This window comes from Oncorhynchus mykiss, chromosome 30, assembly GCF_013265735.2.
Source record: "Oncorhynchus mykiss isolate Arlee chromosome 30, USDA_OmykA_1.1, whole genome shotgun sequence".
Taxonomy (NCBI): domain Eukaryota; kingdom Metazoa; phylum Chordata; class Actinopteri; order Salmoniformes; family Salmonidae; genus Oncorhynchus; species Oncorhynchus mykiss.
Window position 1 is genome coordinate 27,028,152 of NC_050570.1, and position 16,411 is coordinate 27,044,562.

The 16,411-nt window shown below is 41.6% G+C and overlaps 1 protein-coding gene across 6 annotated transcripts in view; it reads left to right on the forward strand.

Moving 5' to 3' along the window:
• The window catches only part of usp24 (ubiquitin specific peptidase 24), a 52,807-nt gene that overhangs the window by 4,214 nt on the left and 32,182 nt on the right, over window positions 1-16,411 (forward strand). For 2 of the 6 annotated variants that reach the window (XM_036969176.1, XM_036969178.1), the window contains exons 2-19: window positions 453-621; window positions 779-846; window positions 2,247-2,390; window positions 2,476-2,598; window positions 2,791-2,826; window positions 8,098-8,163; window positions 8,425-8,490; window positions 8,587-8,661; window positions 8,863-9,021; window positions 9,189-9,303; window positions 9,413-9,624; window positions 10,149-10,406; window positions 10,535-10,633; window positions 11,456-11,563; window positions 11,724-11,876; window positions 14,273-14,404; window positions 14,759-14,870; window positions 16,275-16,351. In XM_036969176.1, the coding sequence (XP_036825071.1) occupies window positions 453-621; window positions 779-846; window positions 2,247-2,390; window positions 2,476-2,598; window positions 2,791-2,826; window positions 8,098-8,163; window positions 8,425-8,490; window positions 8,587-8,661; window positions 8,863-9,021; window positions 9,189-9,303; window positions 9,413-9,624; window positions 10,149-10,406; window positions 10,535-10,633; window positions 11,456-11,563; window positions 11,724-11,876; window positions 14,273-14,404; window positions 14,759-14,870; window positions 16,275-16,351 (2,172 nt within the window). The remainder of the gene's footprint in view (window positions 1-452; window positions 622-778; window positions 847-2,246; window positions 2,391-2,475; window positions 2,599-2,790; window positions 2,827-8,097; window positions 8,164-8,424; window positions 8,491-8,586; window positions 8,662-8,862; window positions 9,022-9,188; window positions 9,304-9,412; window positions 9,625-10,148; window positions 10,407-10,534; window positions 10,634-11,455; window positions 11,564-11,723; window positions 11,877-14,272; window positions 14,405-14,758; window positions 14,871-16,274; window positions 16,352-16,411) is intronic. The other 4 variants (XM_036969177.1, XM_036969181.1, XM_036969179.1 and 1 more) reach the window with 3 other exon arrangements.

Here is a 16,411-nt window from a genome sequence, read left to right on the forward strand (position 1 = left end):
ATATATATATATATATATATATATATATATATATATATATATATATATATATATATTACACACAATGCAAAAACGTATTTAGTCAGCCAACAATTGTGCAAGTTCTCCTACTTAAAAATATGAGAGAGGACTGTAATTTTCATCATAGATACACTTCAACTATGACAGACAAAATGAGGAAAAAAAATCCAGAAAATCACATTGTAGGAGTTTTAATGAATTTATTTGCAAATTATGGTGGAAAATAAGTGTACCTATGATGAAAATTACAGGCCTCATCTTTTTAAGTGGGAGAACTTGCACAATTGGTGGCTGACTAAATACCTTTTTTGTGTGTGTATTTTTTTAATTTTGTTTTTGTTATCCGAAACTTAGACAAGACCAGGACTCTCAAGACCAGTCTAGAGTACTACAACACTGGTAGAACTATAAAATGTTTCTGTGTGTTTCAGAGGAGTAATGATGAGAATGGGAATTGTTCAGGCAGCAGTATGGAGTTCCCCACCACTAACCTGTATGAACTGGAGAACAGAGTGTTCACTGACCACTGGTCAATCCCCTACAAGAGAGAGGAGTCACTGGGCAAATGTCTGATCGCAGCCACCTGCCTTGCCAAACACGGTAAGAGAGAGCCAGTAAGTGTGTGGGGTGGGTTTGTTGTTGTGGGTTTTGTGACTTGTAACTGTTGGAGGCTTTTCACACATTATTTTACACCCAGCTGTCAATCAATAACTACAGTCTCTCTCTCACTTTCTTTCTCTCACTCTCGCTCTCTCAGGTCTGGCGGATGCGGATGAAAACTGTAAACAGTTTATGGACAGGTGTATGCACGAGGCCTTTAAAAAGGTGAGTTGTGTGTATGCATGAATGACGCCTTTAAGTGTGTGTGTGTGTGTGGTAGAGGTCGACCAATTATGATTTTTCAACACCGATACCGATTTATTGGAGGACCATAAAAGCCGATACCGATTAATCTGACGATTTTTATTTTCTTTTTATTTGTAATAATGACAATTACAACAATACTGAATGAACACTTATTTTAACTTAATATACTACATCAATAAAATCGATTTAGCCTCAAGTAAATAATGAAACATGTTCAATTTGGTTTAAATAATGCAAAAACAAAGTGTTGGAGAAGAAAGTAAAAGTGCAATATGTTCCATGTAAAATATGTGCCATGTAAAAAAGCTAACGTTTCAGTTCCTTGCACAGAACATGAGAACATATGAAAGCTGGTGGTTCCTTTTAACATGAGTCTTCAATATTCCCTGATAAGAAGTTTTAGGTTGAAGTTATTATAGGAATTATAGGACTATTTCCCTCTATACCATTTGTATTTCATTAACCTTTAACTATTGGATGTTCTTATAGGCACTTTTTTGTATTTCCAGTGTAACAGTATAGCTTCCGTCCCTCTCCTTGCCCCTACCTGGGCTTGAACCAGCAACACAACGACAATTAGCGCGCGCTAACCAGCCAGCCATTTCACTTCGGTTACACCAGCCTCATCTCGGGAGTTGATAGGCTTGAAGTCATAAACGGCGCAATGCTTGACGCACAACGAAGAGCTGTTGGCAAAACGCATGAAAGTGCTGTTTGAATGAATGTTTACGCCTATATGCTTCTGCCTACCACCGCTCAGTCAGATACTTGTATGCTCAGTCAGATTATATGCAACGCAGGACACGCTAGATAATATCTAGTAATATCATCAACCATGTGTAGTTAACTAGTGATTATGATAAGTTTAATGCTAGCTAGCAACGTACCTTGGCTTACTGCATTCGCATAACAGGCAGCCTCCTTGTGGAGTGCAATGAGAAAGAGGCAGGTCGTTATTGCGTTGGACTAGTTAAGGTTGCAAGATTGGATCACCCGAGCTGACAAGGTGAAAATCTGTTTTTCTGCCCCTGAACAAGGCAGTTAACCCACTGTTCCTAGGCCATCATTGAAAATATGAATTGTGTTCTTAACTGACTTGTTAAATAAAGATTAAATAAAGGTGTAAAAAAAAAAAATACCTATTTCCGATTGTTATGAAAACTTGAAATCGGCCCTAATTAATCGGTCGACCTCTAGTGTGTGGGTGTGTGTGCATAACACTTATAAGTGAGCGACGTAGAACCTGTTTCAAAGCCAGTTTCCCTCATCTTCAAGAAAGGAGACCTATTTGAACAGGACTGTTTGGTGGAATATTAACACGTTCACTCATTCTGCTTGCTCTTCCCATCCCTTTCTAGCTCCTGACCAGTAGTGCGGTCCATAAGTGGGGGACAGAGATCCATGAGGGGATCTACAACATGTTGATGTTACTGGTGGAGCTGGTGGCTGAGAGAGTCAAACGGGACCCCATACCAGTTGGCGTGATGGGTGTACTGACTATTGTGGGTACATACACAGACCTCATGCATACAGTAAACACACACACGCACACACACCACCATTAAACCATTAGCTGTCTGTGTGTAGGCCTTCAACCCAGACAATGAGTACCACTTTAAGAACCGTATGAAGACGTGTCAGAGGAACTGGAGCGAGGTGTTTGGAGAGGAAGCCATGTTTGCTGTGTCACCTAGTAACAGCTACCAAAAGGTGAGGCTGTAATATGGGTGTGGCTCTAAAGCACAAGTATGAAATAAAAAACAGAGAAAATATATGTGTGACTGATCACGTGTGTGTGTGTGTGTGTGTGTGTGTGTGTGTGTGTGTGTGTGTGTGTGTGTGTGTGTGTGTGTGTGTGTGTGTGCGTGCGTGCGTGCGTGCGTGTGCCTTTTGTTTCTACAGGAGCCTCATGGCTGGCTGGTAGATTTGGTCAATCGAGTAAGTCCTCCCACACACACCTACACACACCTCTGTGATAGTTCAGGGCAGTTTCATGGTAACAGAATTATGCTGAGAACTCTTTTCACTTTAAAATGTATACCAAAAAAACCCCCACTGATTTCAAGGTTTAACAAACCGTATATATCCATGCACAATGACTACTTTTAAAGCCCCCCCAGACATTGAAGTTAGGTTAAATTTAGGTTCTGAATGAAAGGTGAAAAAGTATTTTCCTTATGTTTAAAATACATATTTTCCAGGACGCTGAAAAGGCGTATTTTTCCGGATGTTGAAAAATACGTATTATCCAGACATAGAAATCCAGTTAATTTTTGGTTCTGAATGAAAGTTGAAAATAAGTAATTTTATAGACATCTATTTTTGGGCGAAATCAAGGATGGACCGGACCAAAAACCAATGTCAGTGGATGTGGAAATCAAGGCCGGTCCGGACTGCACCAAAAAAGTCCAAAAGGCACACTTACTGAGGTGTAGCCTGAAATGTTATTTTCTGAATGCCCATTTATGTGGTAAGCCTACAGTTTGTAAAACACCCCAAAAAGACTTGCGGACAGGGATGTAGCCTACAATGTCAGCCCTCAATGGATTTTTATGAATCCCCATCCATGTGGTAGGCCCACTATTTAAGATCTGAATGTCAGCTACCCAACTTTATCAGGAGTTCTTGGGAGCTTATTTTCAATGTGATTACACAGCGGGAAATGCAGAAGTATTTTATTTTTCGCAATGAACAGCTCGTCAAGACTTCGCCACAGATCGCAGCCACTGACCTATCTTTGATTTCGCCATCTATTGTTTTCTCAAGTTTTGTCATCTCCCATAAGTTGTGGCTGCGAATCCACCATAGATATAGTTAGAAAAAAATAACAGACCTGCCAACATGCACGTATTTTGTAGTTCTCTGTCCATGTACGAGATCCAAGTTAAAAGTACGCAGATATAAATAGGCCCTGATTTTTGTTTTTTTGTTGTTGATGTACATTTTCATAAAAAGTGAATCTAACATCCTGATTCTCAATTTTAATAAAAAAGTGAATCTAACATCCTGATTCTCAATTTTAATAAAAAAGTGAATCTAACATCCTGATTCTCAATTTTAATAAAAAAGTGAATCTAACATCCTGATTCTCAATTTTAATAAAAAAGTGAATCTAACATCCTGATTCTCAATTTTAATAAAAAAGTGAATCTAACATCCTGATTCTCAATTTTAATAAAAAAGTGAATCTAACATCCTGATTCTCAATTTTAATAAAAAAGTGAATCTAACATCCTGATTCTCAATTTTAATAAAAAAGTGAATCTAACATCCTGATTCTCAATTTTAATAAAAAAGTGAATCTAACATCCTGATTCTCAATTTTAATAAAAAAGTGAATCTAACATCCTGATTCTCAATTTTAATAAAAAAGTGAATCTAACATCCTGATTCTCAATTTTAATAAAAAAGTTAATCTAACATCCTGATTCTCAATTTTAATAAAAAAGTACATCTAACATCCTGATTCTCAATTTTAATAAAAAAGTAAATCTAACATCCTGATTCTCAATTTTAATAAAAAAGTAAATCTAACATCCTGATTCTCAATTTTAATAAAAAAGTGAATCTAACATCCTGATTCTCAATTTTAATAAAAAAGTTAATCTAACATCCTGATTCTCAATTTTAATAAAAAAGTACATCTAACATCCTGATTCTCAATTTTAATAAAAAAGTAAATCTAACATCCTGATTCTCAATTTTAATAAAAAAGTAAATCTAACATCCTGATTCTCAATTTTAATAAAAAAGTGAATCTAACATCCTGATTCTCAATTTTAATAAAAAAGTGAATCTAACATCCTGATTCTCAATTTTAATAAAAAAGTGAATCTAACATCCTGATTCTCAATTTTAATAAAAAAGTTAATCTGACATCCTGATTCTCAATTTTAATAAAAAAGTGAATCTAACATCCTGATTCTCAATTTTAATAAAAAAGTGAATCTAACATCCTGATTCTCAATTTTAATAAAAAAGTGAATCTAACATCCTGATTCTCAATTTTAATAAAAAAGTGAATCTAACATCCTGATTCTCAATTTTAATAAAAAAGTGAATCTAACATCCTGATTCTCAATTTTAATAAAAAAGTTAATCTGACATCCTGATTCTCAATTTGAATAAAAAAGTGAATCTAACATCCTGATTCTCGAGCTGCATGTCAACGGACATGCAGATCAATACATTATTATTGGACGTAGCTACCTGTCTGCCCCTCCTGTTTGTTGTGATGCTGAGTTTGCTGACTGTCAGCTGTCCGTAAACACATGGACAAATCCCTTTTCGACTCCGTGTGTTGTGCAAAGGTAAACACTAATTATTTCAAGCTAACGTTAGCGAACATAAGATGGACATTCAGTGGGCTCTAAAGTGCCAGCAGTTCACTCGCATTTGCTAGTGAAAGAAATGAAATGCAAATACGAAAAATAACTGGTCGCATTTGTGCGATTGTGATATACATTTTAATTCTGCGTCCCTTTAGTTGTATTTCCCACGTAACATTTACGAAGATCATGCAACCTTACAGACTGTAACTGTCATTCTGATCCACGTCACAAAAAGTATAATCCAAAATAAATATAAACATCTTTGCATTAAATGGAGTGGGGAGTTTAGAAGAGTGAGCGATGAAGAATGGATGAGTGTCCGGTATTAGCTATAGAGGCAATGCTTCTAAAATACCGTTGCACTAGATTTGAGATTTTATCAATTTAGAACATCTGAAATGATGTATGCGCTGTAAAGAAATCCAATACGGCCCCTTTATATAGGCTGAAACACAGCCTGCTTAAGCTTTGTGTAGCCTGTTTGCGGTCTGTGTTGATGCGATCATTTTGTTTTTATGTTTTCAATGTTGATTAGGAACCCTGTCTAAAAAGCCAATACTTGTGAGCTGGCCCTGTTTGAGAGGTGACAAGTGTACCTCTACTATAGAGACTATACTTGGTGGCCAAGACAAGTTGGATCTGAAGACCTTCTATGCAGATGTCAGAAACTTATTTTCTTCTGCAGTTGACTACATGTTGCTGAAATTTCCATTTGGTGATATGCTCCTCCAGCATGCAGTGGTCGCTGACATTGCCAACAGGCAGACTGCCTAGTTCTCATCCCTCAACTTTTGCATGGCACGCTTTCCCTGCATTATTCCTGAGGGAGCCTCTGTTGATTTTGTGGAAGATGAGTTTAGACTCTCCGGCAACAACCTTTGAGCAGAGTCTGGAGGACTGCATGGATCAGGCCTGGAGAGAAATCGGCACAATGAAAAGGGGGGGCTGCCTGGTCTACTCCCACCTTTTGGCTGTGATGCTGGGCATATTGGTCATATTCCACCAACATCCCCAGCAATGCAGACTGTGAATGAATATTCAGTCTCGTTTCCAAGAACAAAACCCAGTACAGAGCCTCCCTCAGTACAGACATGCCGAGTGCCCTCGTTACCAAGAAGGCATCTATGATTGCCAGAGGAACTGTTTTCCACAGATAAGTCTACCCTGCTGTCTAAGGCTAAATCTGCTAACTACCAGGCAAATCTGTCTAGGAAATTATTTCCTGAACATTTGAAGGTCTCCAGAAGATTTGATCTCACCCACTGTTTCCTATCATAGCTTTTTTGTTTTTATTATGGATAACATGTTTATTTGATACTGATGCTTTTTTTTTCAAAATGCTATCACATCACACAATAATACCATTTATAAAGGGGTCACTAGCCACTCAGTGGCTAGTTTATTAGGTACACCCATCTAGTGCTGGGTCGGATCCCCCTTTGCGTCCAGAACAGCGTGAATTCTTCGGGGGATGGAAATGTTGCTCAATTGGTATCAAGGGACATAACGTGTGCCAGGAAAACATTCCCCACACCATTACACCACCAGCCTGTACCATTGACGCCAGGCAGGATGGGGCCATGGACTCTTACGCCAAATCCTGACTCTGCCATCAGCATGACGCAACAGAAACCGGGATTCGTCAGACCAGCCTGAAGTTTTTCCACTCCTCAATTGTCCAGTGTTGGTGATCGCATGCCTGCTTCTTCTTGTTTTTGGCTGATAGGAGTGGAACCCAGTGTGGTCACCTGCTGCAATAGCCCATCTGTGACGAGGACCAACGAGTTGTGTGTTCCGAGATGCTGTTCTGCATACCACTGTTGTACTGTGCTGTTTTTGTCTGTTTGTGGCCTGCCTGTTAGCTTGTATGATTCTTGCAATTCTCCTTCGACCCCTCATCAACGAGTTGTTTTCGCCCACAGGATTGCCACTGACTGGATATTTTTTGTTTGTCGCAGCATTTCCAGTAAACCGCAGACACTGTCCTGAGTGAAAAGCCAACGCCGGAGCTGACGTGCCTGGCACCGATGGTCATACCACGCTCAGTCGCTTAGGTCACTCGTTTTGCTCATTCTAACGTTCAATCAAACAGTAAATGAATGCCTCGACGCCTGTCTGCCTGCTTTTCTAGCTAGCCACAGCCACGTGACTCACTCTCTGTAGGAGCGAACCATTTTCGTGAACGGGGTGACTGGCCACTGTGTGTGGTGTGTGTCTGTGTGTGTATATATTTTTTTTTATACAGACCTGCTAACAAATCAGTGAACATTTGCAAATGATCTAAAGGAATCTGATAATTTTCTGTTAAAAAACTAATTTGCACCCCTTATTTTATTTTGCTCCATGGCTCAGTGAACACAAGTCTGTTTGGATCAGTTCAGTCGTGAAGAGGAATAAAATTGCAGCTGTTTCTGATTAATATACAATGCCATGCTGGTGGGTGGTAACGTTAAAATAAAACGCAGTCCTGAAACAAAACGTAGGCTGACAACAATGTCTATGTCATAGGAAAAGATACTGCATTCATGTGGATTTACACGGAGTGCACAGTTTGGATAAAAATACAGTATCATACTTTGACTAAAACGATGACTTATTGACTTAAATCGTTGTGCAACATCATGAGTAAGCTCTGGCCATCATCTTTCAGCTCGAAAAAGTGGATTTTACCTCAATTATTTTACCAAATTTAGCATCTGCAGTTTTTCCAGTAAATGTATGTAAACCTTTTTACTATGTAAATTCTTCAAAGTAGTCATACAGCTCCGTTACAGTCGAATTGCCGTTCATTTTTGTCTGTGTCTCTCTCTATTCAGTGAAGTGACTGTTGTATTTCTGTCTCTTCTCTCAATGTCCTTTCCCTTCTTGCTCTCTCTAGTTTGGAGAGATGGGAGGGTTCACTGCTATCCAGGCTAAACTCAATACACAGGAGATAGAGATTGGGGTAAGGACACACATGCGTACTTGTGTGGCTACTCTTAGATCTCCTTGTGTGAGTCCTTCCTTTTGAGGATTCTAACCGGAACAATGCACACATTGATCCCTTTCACAGCAAAGACCTTCTCCACCATTAGCATGTTAATCTCTCTCTTGCACTGGAGACTGTAGCTTCTCAAGCCCCCCCCCACCTCCTCACCCTTGGGAGACAACCATTTAACATTTTATTTTTTAGACTGTGTGTATGCAACTGTCTGTCTCTCTGCAGTGTGTGTCTGCTCTGGTCCAGCCTCTATCTGTGTGTGCAGAATACCTCAACTCCAGCCTGGTGCAGGTAAGACATTTCCCTCTAACACACACGCAACATATGGTACATCCTCAGCATGATGATTACTTCATGAGACTAATAATAATGTGTGTTTGCTTGTAGCCCATGTTGGATCCTGTTATCCATAAGATGATCACCTATGTTCAGAACCTGGAGGAGAAGGACCTGAAAGACAAGGTACCACAATACCCCCTACCTTGTTTACCCGCAAGACTCTGCTCTACAGACCTTGGGATGCTCCCGTAAATGTTATAAATATCAGTGTCCAACGTCTAAAACCGTTCATTCAGCGCTTAAAGTCTGAAGCGAACAGTCAGACTGCACAGAGTTTCCTATGAACACCGCATCAGATGATGATTGTTACCGTCCGTCCTGTAGAGGCTGGTGAGCATCCCAGAACTGCTGTCGGCCATAAAGCTGCTGTGTATGAGGTTCCAGACCACCCTGGTCACTGTGGTGGACGACCTGCGCTTGGACACTCTGCTACGCATGCTGAAGACTCCTCACTTCTCTACCAAGATGAACTCCCTCAAAGAGGTGAGAGGTCAGGGGTTACACGATGAAAGGTTAGATGTAAAACAGGAAGCCTTTGCCGAAGTTAGCGGGGCCAAGACAAACTGGTGTCGCTCTCCTTATTGTTATGCTATTGTCCATGTGGATGCTTCTTGCTATAAACGGTATGAAATGTGTTTATGCGTGTCTAGGTGACTAAGCTGATTGAGGAGAGTACTGTGTCTAAGACGGTGAAGAATGCCATTGACACAGACAGACTGCTGGACTGGCTGGTGGAAAACTCTGTCCTCTCAATAGCACTGGAGGGTAAAGACAATGTTAATGTTAGCACTGGAACAACATATTTGTACTTTTATCTATCTTGACATGTGATTCCAGGTAAGAGAAAGCAGTAATAGAAGTGTGTGTGTTCTAGGTAACATAGACCAGGCCCAGTATTGTGATCGAATAAAAGGCATCATTGAATTGCTGGGCAGTAAACTGTCTCTGGACGAGCTCTCCAAGATCTGGATGATACAGGCAGGACAGTCGTCCACGGTGATTGAGAACATCCACACCATCATGGCTGCAGCTGCCGTCAAGTTCAACTTAGACCAGCTCAGCCACTTGTTTGTCCTTATACAGAAGGTCTGTATGTGTGCTTAGGAACGTCTGTGTGTGTTAATTTTATGCTCAGGCAAGTGCTGGTAGATTTAGCTATTGGCGGTTAAGAATGTCTATTTCACCAGCCACGTTGGGGGGTGGTCGATTTGCAGGCTCTACACTGCAAGCATTTCCTTCCCATTTGTTAATAAAAATAAGAGTCAGAAGTCAACTATGAGCATATGTGTGAGTTTTCTAACTATTTCTGCTGTTTTGTTTCATAGCTGCTAATCACAAAGAAATACAATATTCTGGGTAAAAGACTGAAAAAAATGAAATGAAATTGAGCAATATTACCACATTTACTTCTTTCTAATACATTTCTTGGTTTAGAAAAATTACAAAGCGTGGTTTATTTTTTTAAATGTAATTATAACAAACATATTTTGGCTGGTAAAAAAAATCTGAGTGGCTGGTAGATTTTTTTTCTTCTTTCATCTACCTGCCACCATAGCTGGTGGAACAAAAAGTACATTTTAGGCCCTGAATATGTTTTGTGTGTGTTCCAGAGCTGGGAGGTAGAGAGTGACCGTGTGAGGCAGAAGCTGCTCAGTCTGATTGGGAGGATCGGTAGAGAGGCCCGCTCTGAGGCTACCACGGGGAAGGTGCTGGAGGTGCTGTGGGAGTTAGCCCACCTGCCAACCCTGCCCACCTCCCTGGTACAGCAGGCGTCTGAGGAACACCTGGCCATCCTCACTGACGCGTACGCTGTGAAGGAGACTGTCAAACGCTGCTACATCATCAAATGTATAGAAGACATCAAGAAGGTGAGAAACACACACACTTTCTGTTTCTCTGTAGGTTGAAGCGCTTTGTCACTCACAGCCTTTGAATATCAATGTACGTTTTTTTACACACACGCACACGCCCTGAATAAGCCAGTTTATGTTTGTAGACTCAGACTGAGGAGGAGGGTAAAACCAGCGACATTCAGAGCTCGTTTCTTACTGGCTCCTGGGGCAAGAAGAAAGCCAAAGAAAACTCATTGGCCAAAGTAAGAGAAGCCCCTCCACTTCCAACTCTACTGACCAGTCAGCATTCACCTACAATCTTCTCAATGCTACACACCAACCAATTCTGGAGGAGTGCTGGATCACGGGGGGATTTGATTGGTCACTGAAGGATTGCTAGACTTGATTTTAATGCTGCGTTCATAACTAAGTGGGAAAGTGGAAATTACAAGTTGTGAACTCGTAAATACCAGTTGGATGCGTTCACGTGCTTTGAACTCGTTGAGAAACACAGATTGGCTAATGGCCAACAAGCTGCGTCAACCATTAACTAAAAGTGGTTGTCATGCTTGTAAACAAATTATAGGGTTCAATAACCATATTTATAGATTGCTTTTGTTGTTGCATTTAACTGCCCAAAATGCTGTTATTGAGAGAATTTCCTTAGTTGTCAGAGGTCAGCATGTGGAGAAGTCGGAGCTCATGGATGATAGACGAGTTTCCCACTAGTAATTACCAGTTGGAGGGGCATTCAAGTGGATTTTAGGTGTATGTGGTAAATTCCACCTTCCCACTTGGTTAAGGACGCAGGGTAACATGAGCTGTTTCAGTACTACATCAGGTGTCTAATTTTATGTGGAATGGGCCAGTCTTCATTTGAGGTTATACGGCGTGTGTGTGTGTTGGGGGAAGTCCAGGTGTATAAGTCAAGGGGTGAGGTATTGATTGGATAAGGTTTGTGTTTGGGCATCAAGGTGTAAGGTGTGTGTGTGTGTGTGTGTGGGGGGGCCTCTGGTGTTCTGTGTCATGTGATTGGATGAGCTGAAGGAATCTGACGGTACTGCTCATCTAGTATGTGTGTGTAGTCTTCACAGCAGGGCAGCCCCCAAGCGGTCTGGGTGGTTCCAGCTCTGCGGCAGCTCCATGAGATCACACGTTCCTTCATCAAACAGACCTACCAGAAACAGGACAAGGTACACACACACACACACACACACACACACACACATTACCCCTGCAAGAGAGACCTTATCCAAGATGGCAGCAGTTGACAGCATTAAAAGTACATGAACACATTACTTGACACATTTTAAAATTAACAGACACATCTTCATAGCACATGTGCTTCCCCAGCAGAGCATCATCCAGGACTTGAAGAAGAACTTTGAGATCGTCAAATTGATCACAGGATCTTTGGTGGTCTGTCATCGACTGGCTGTGTCTGCAGCTGGGAGCAATGGACTGGCCGGACACACACTCGTAGATGGACGATACACCTACCAGGAGGTACCGCAGCGTGTCTGCTTGTCTGTGTGTGATTTGCTTTGATGGGTTGATGAATGTAGAGCTTTGGTAGGAGTTCGTGGCTGAGATTAGGGCTGTGACGATACCAGTATTGCAATATTTTTTTCCATGGCAAAAAAGAACACCAAGCAGACAACTCTTTGGTCCTTAAAAAAAAATCTGTATGTCCTCCTGAGTGGCGCAGTGTTCTAAGGCACTGATTCGCAGTGTTGCAGTGTCACTACAGCCTGGGGTTCGATCCGGCCATGAATGGCAAAATTTGCCCAGCGTCGTCCGGGTTAGGGGAGGGTTTTCCGGCGGGCTTTACTTGGCTTATCGTGCTCTAGTGAATCCTTGTGGCGGGCCGGGCGCCTACAGGCTGACTTCAGTTGTCAGTTGAATGGTGTTTCCTCCACACATTGGTGTAGCTGGCTTCTGGGTTAAGTGAGCGAGTGTTAAGAAGTGTGGCTCGGTGGGTCATGTTTCGTAGGACGCATGACTCGACCTTCACCTCTTCCAGGCCCGTTGGGAATTTGCAGCGATGAGACAAGATCGTAATCATGAAATTGGGGAGCAAAAATGTAAAAAATAAAAACAAATCTGCTGTATGTAAAATATAGTGTGATATAGCTTGGAAAATATGTGACTGGATGACAACATAATGTTTGTTTCCAACATCAGGGCTGTTTTTCTAAAGACGTTGAATCCGCTTTCGTGTTTTGTTTCCTTGTCACGATACTAAATATCACCATACTCGTATCGTCCTGGCCCTAGTTGAGATGATGGACTGAGGATTTTGACCTCCTGAGATTTTGACATTTTAATGTCACAAGTACAGCCAAAGGCCTTTCTTGCAAGTTCTAAACCAAACAATGCAATAATCAAAAACAATGTATTACTAGAAAAAAGCACACAAGAAATAATAAATATGAAATACACTTTTAATTAAGTAAGCATACTGTAGAAAGGAAATATTTAAAAATTCAGATCCAATACCATATTTACATGTGCAGTGATACTGGAGTGAAGGAGGTAGATATGTACAGGGGTAAGGGGACTAGGCAAAAGGATATAAGAAACGGAGTAGTAGCAGCAGCTTGCATGTGAGTGCGTCTGTAGAGTCAGTATAAATGTATATGCATAGTATATGTGAATGAGCAAATGATGGAGTGAATGTTTGTGTGTAGGGCCCTGTGAGTGTGCATAGAGACAAATATAAAAGAAAACGTCAATAAAGGTAAACTCTGTCCGTTTAGCCATTTTGTTAGCTATTTATCAGTTGTATTGCTTGGGGATAGAAGCTGTTCAAGAGCCCGTTGTTGTGAGACTTGATCCAACGGTACCTCTTGCTGTGCGGCAACAGAGAAAATAGTCTATGGCTTGGGTGGTTGTGGTCTTTGATGATTTTCCGGGCCTTCTTTTCACACCGATATAGAGGTCCTGGATGGCTAGGGAGCTCGGTCCCAGTGATGTACTGGGCTGTCCGCACAACCCTCTGTAGCGCTATGCGATCGAGGGCGGTGCTGTTGCCATTCCAAGCAGTGATGCAGCCAGTCAATATGTTCTCAATGGTACAGCTGTAGATCGTTTTTAAGGATTTGAGGGCCCACTCCAAACTTTTTCAACCTCCTGAGGGGGAAGAGGCACTGTTGCGTCTTCAAGACTGTGTATGTGTGTATTTGGACCATTTTAAGTCTTTAGTGGTTTCGGCAACGAGGAACTTGAAGTTGTCTACCTGCTCCACTGCCACTCCGTCGATGTGGATGGGGGCGTCCATGCCCCCAGTTTTCTCTAGTCCACGATCAGCTCCTTGGACTTGCTGACGTTGAGGGAGAGATTCTTGCTCTGACCTTCACCCTGTAGGCTGACTCGTTGTCGTTGGAGTCGTGCGTGACCACACAGTCGTGGGTGAACAAGGAGTACAGAAGGTGACTAAGCACACATCCCTGTGGGGCCCCTCTGTTAAGGGTCAGCCTGGTGGAGGTGATGTTGCCTACCCTCACCATCACGGGTCGGCCCGTCAGGAATTCCAGGATCCAGTTGCAGAGGGAGGTGTTCAGACCCAGAGTCCTAATCTTGGTGACAAGCGTGTAGGGATAATGGTGTTGAATGCTGAGCTGTAGTCAATGAACAGCATTCTCACACAGGTATTCTTCTTATATCAGTGGGTGAGGGTAGTGTGGAGACCAATTGAGATTGTTGGGGTGGTATGCAAATTTGAGTGGCTAGGATGGTGCCGTTAATGTGTGCCATAACCAGCCTCTCAAAGAACTTAATGATTACAGAAGTGAGTGCTTCAGGGTGGTAATCATTGTGGCATGAAGCCTTAGAGTTAAACGGAACAGTGATGATTGTGGTTTGAAGTACATGCAAGCCTCTGACTCTTTCTTCCTCCTCAGTATCTAGACGGCCATCTGAGGTTCCTGGCCTTCTTCCTCCAGGAGGCCAGCCTCTACCTGGTCTGGAACAGAGCCAAAGAACTATGGGATTGCCTGGTCTCTGGGCCCGAAGTCTGCGAGCTGGACAGAGAGGTACCTACACATGTTACATAGTGTGTGTGTGTGTGTGTGTGTGTGTGTGTGTGTGTGTGTGTGTGTGTGTGAATTTAAAAATAATAATAATACAAAGAACTCATGCTGTTTGGTTTGCCTAATATAAGGAATTAGAAATTATATCTACTTTGATACTAAAGTATATTTTAGGAATTACATTTACTTTTGATACATAAGTATATTTAAAACAAAATACTTTTTTTACCTTTACTCTAGTAGGATTTTACTGGGTGACTTTTACTTAAGTCATTTTCTGTTAAGGTATCTTTACTTGTACTCAACTATGACATTTGTGTACTTTTTCCACCACTCTGACTTTACCTGTGTGTGTAGATGTGTTTTGAGTGGTTCACTAAGGGCCAGCATGATCTGGAGAGTGATGTTCAGCAGCAGCTCTTTAAAGAGAAGATCCTCAAACTGGAGCCCTACGAGATTACTATGAATGGTGAGATACACACACAATGTATCTTTTTTAAACATTTTGGATAGCAGCACACTCATTGACATAAAGTGCATTTGGAGTATTCAGACCCCTTCACTTTTCCAAGTTTTGTTTAATCAATTCTAAAATTCTAAAATTGATTAAATTAACAATTTTCCTCATCAATCTACACACAATACCCCATAATGACAAAGCAAAAACTGTTTTTTTTTTTTGAAATGTTTGCATATTTATTACAAATAAAACACGGAACCTTATTTGCGTAAGTATTCAGACCCTTTGCTAGTAGACTCCAAATTGAGCTCAGGTGCATCCTGTCTAAATCAGGTCCCACAGTTGACAGTGCATGTCAGAGCAGAAACCAAGCCATGAGGTCTAATTAATTGTCCGTAGATCTCCAAGACAGGATTGTGTCGAGGCACAGATCTGGGGAAGGGCACCAAAAAATGTCTGCAGCATTGAAGGTCCAAAAGAGCCCAGTGGCCTCCATCATTCTTAAATGGAAGAAGTTTGGAACCACTGAGACTCTTCCTAGAGCTGGCCGCCCGGCCTAACTGAGCAATCGGGGGAGAAGGGCCTTGGTCAAGGAAGTGACCAAGAGCTCAAGAGTTCCTCTATGGAGATGGGAGAACTATCCAGAAGGACAACCATCTCTGCAGCACTCCACCAATCAGACATTTATGGTAGAGTGGCCAGACGGAAGCTACTCTTCAGTAAAAGGAACATGACCGCTCACTTGGAGTTTGCCAACGCTTGAATGCCAAGCGTCAGGTCTGGAGGAAACCTGGCAGCACCCCTACGGTGAAGTGTGGTGGCTGAGATTTCTGTGGGGATGTTTTTCAGCAGCAGGGACTGGGAGACTAGTCAGATGAGCGGAGAAAAGAAAAAAAACTGCTCCAAAGTGCTCATGACCTCCGACTGGGGCGAAGGTTCACCTTCCAACAGGACAATGACCCTAAGAACACAGTCAAGACAGTGCAGGAGTGGCTTTGGGACAAGTCTGAAGATCCGATCAAACATATCTGGAGAGACCTGAAAATAGCTGTGCAGCGACACTCCCCATCCAATCTGACAGAGCTTGAGAGGATCTGCGAAGAAGTATGGGAGAAACTCCCTAAATACAGGTTTGAGAAGACTCAAGGCTGTAATCTCTGCCAAAGGTTCTTCAATAAAGTACTGATTTTAAAGGGTCTGAATACTTATGTTTACAAACATTTCTTTAAAACAGTTTTTGCTTTGTCATTATTGTGTGTAGATTGAGGACAACCAATAATGAAATCCATTTTACAATAAGGTTGTAACGTAACAAAATGTGGAAAAAGTCAAAGGGTCTGAATACTTTCCGAATGCACTGCATGTAGATCTTACATAGTGGCTTTAACCAGGGTTTTATTTGGGATTTTTCAGGCTTCAATCTGTTCAAGACCTTTTTTGAGAACGTCAACCTGTGTGACCATCGCTTGAAACGCCAGGGGACTCAACTGGTGAGTCAGTACACGCACGCACAGTCTTGTTTTACTAACATTGTGGGGACACAATTGATT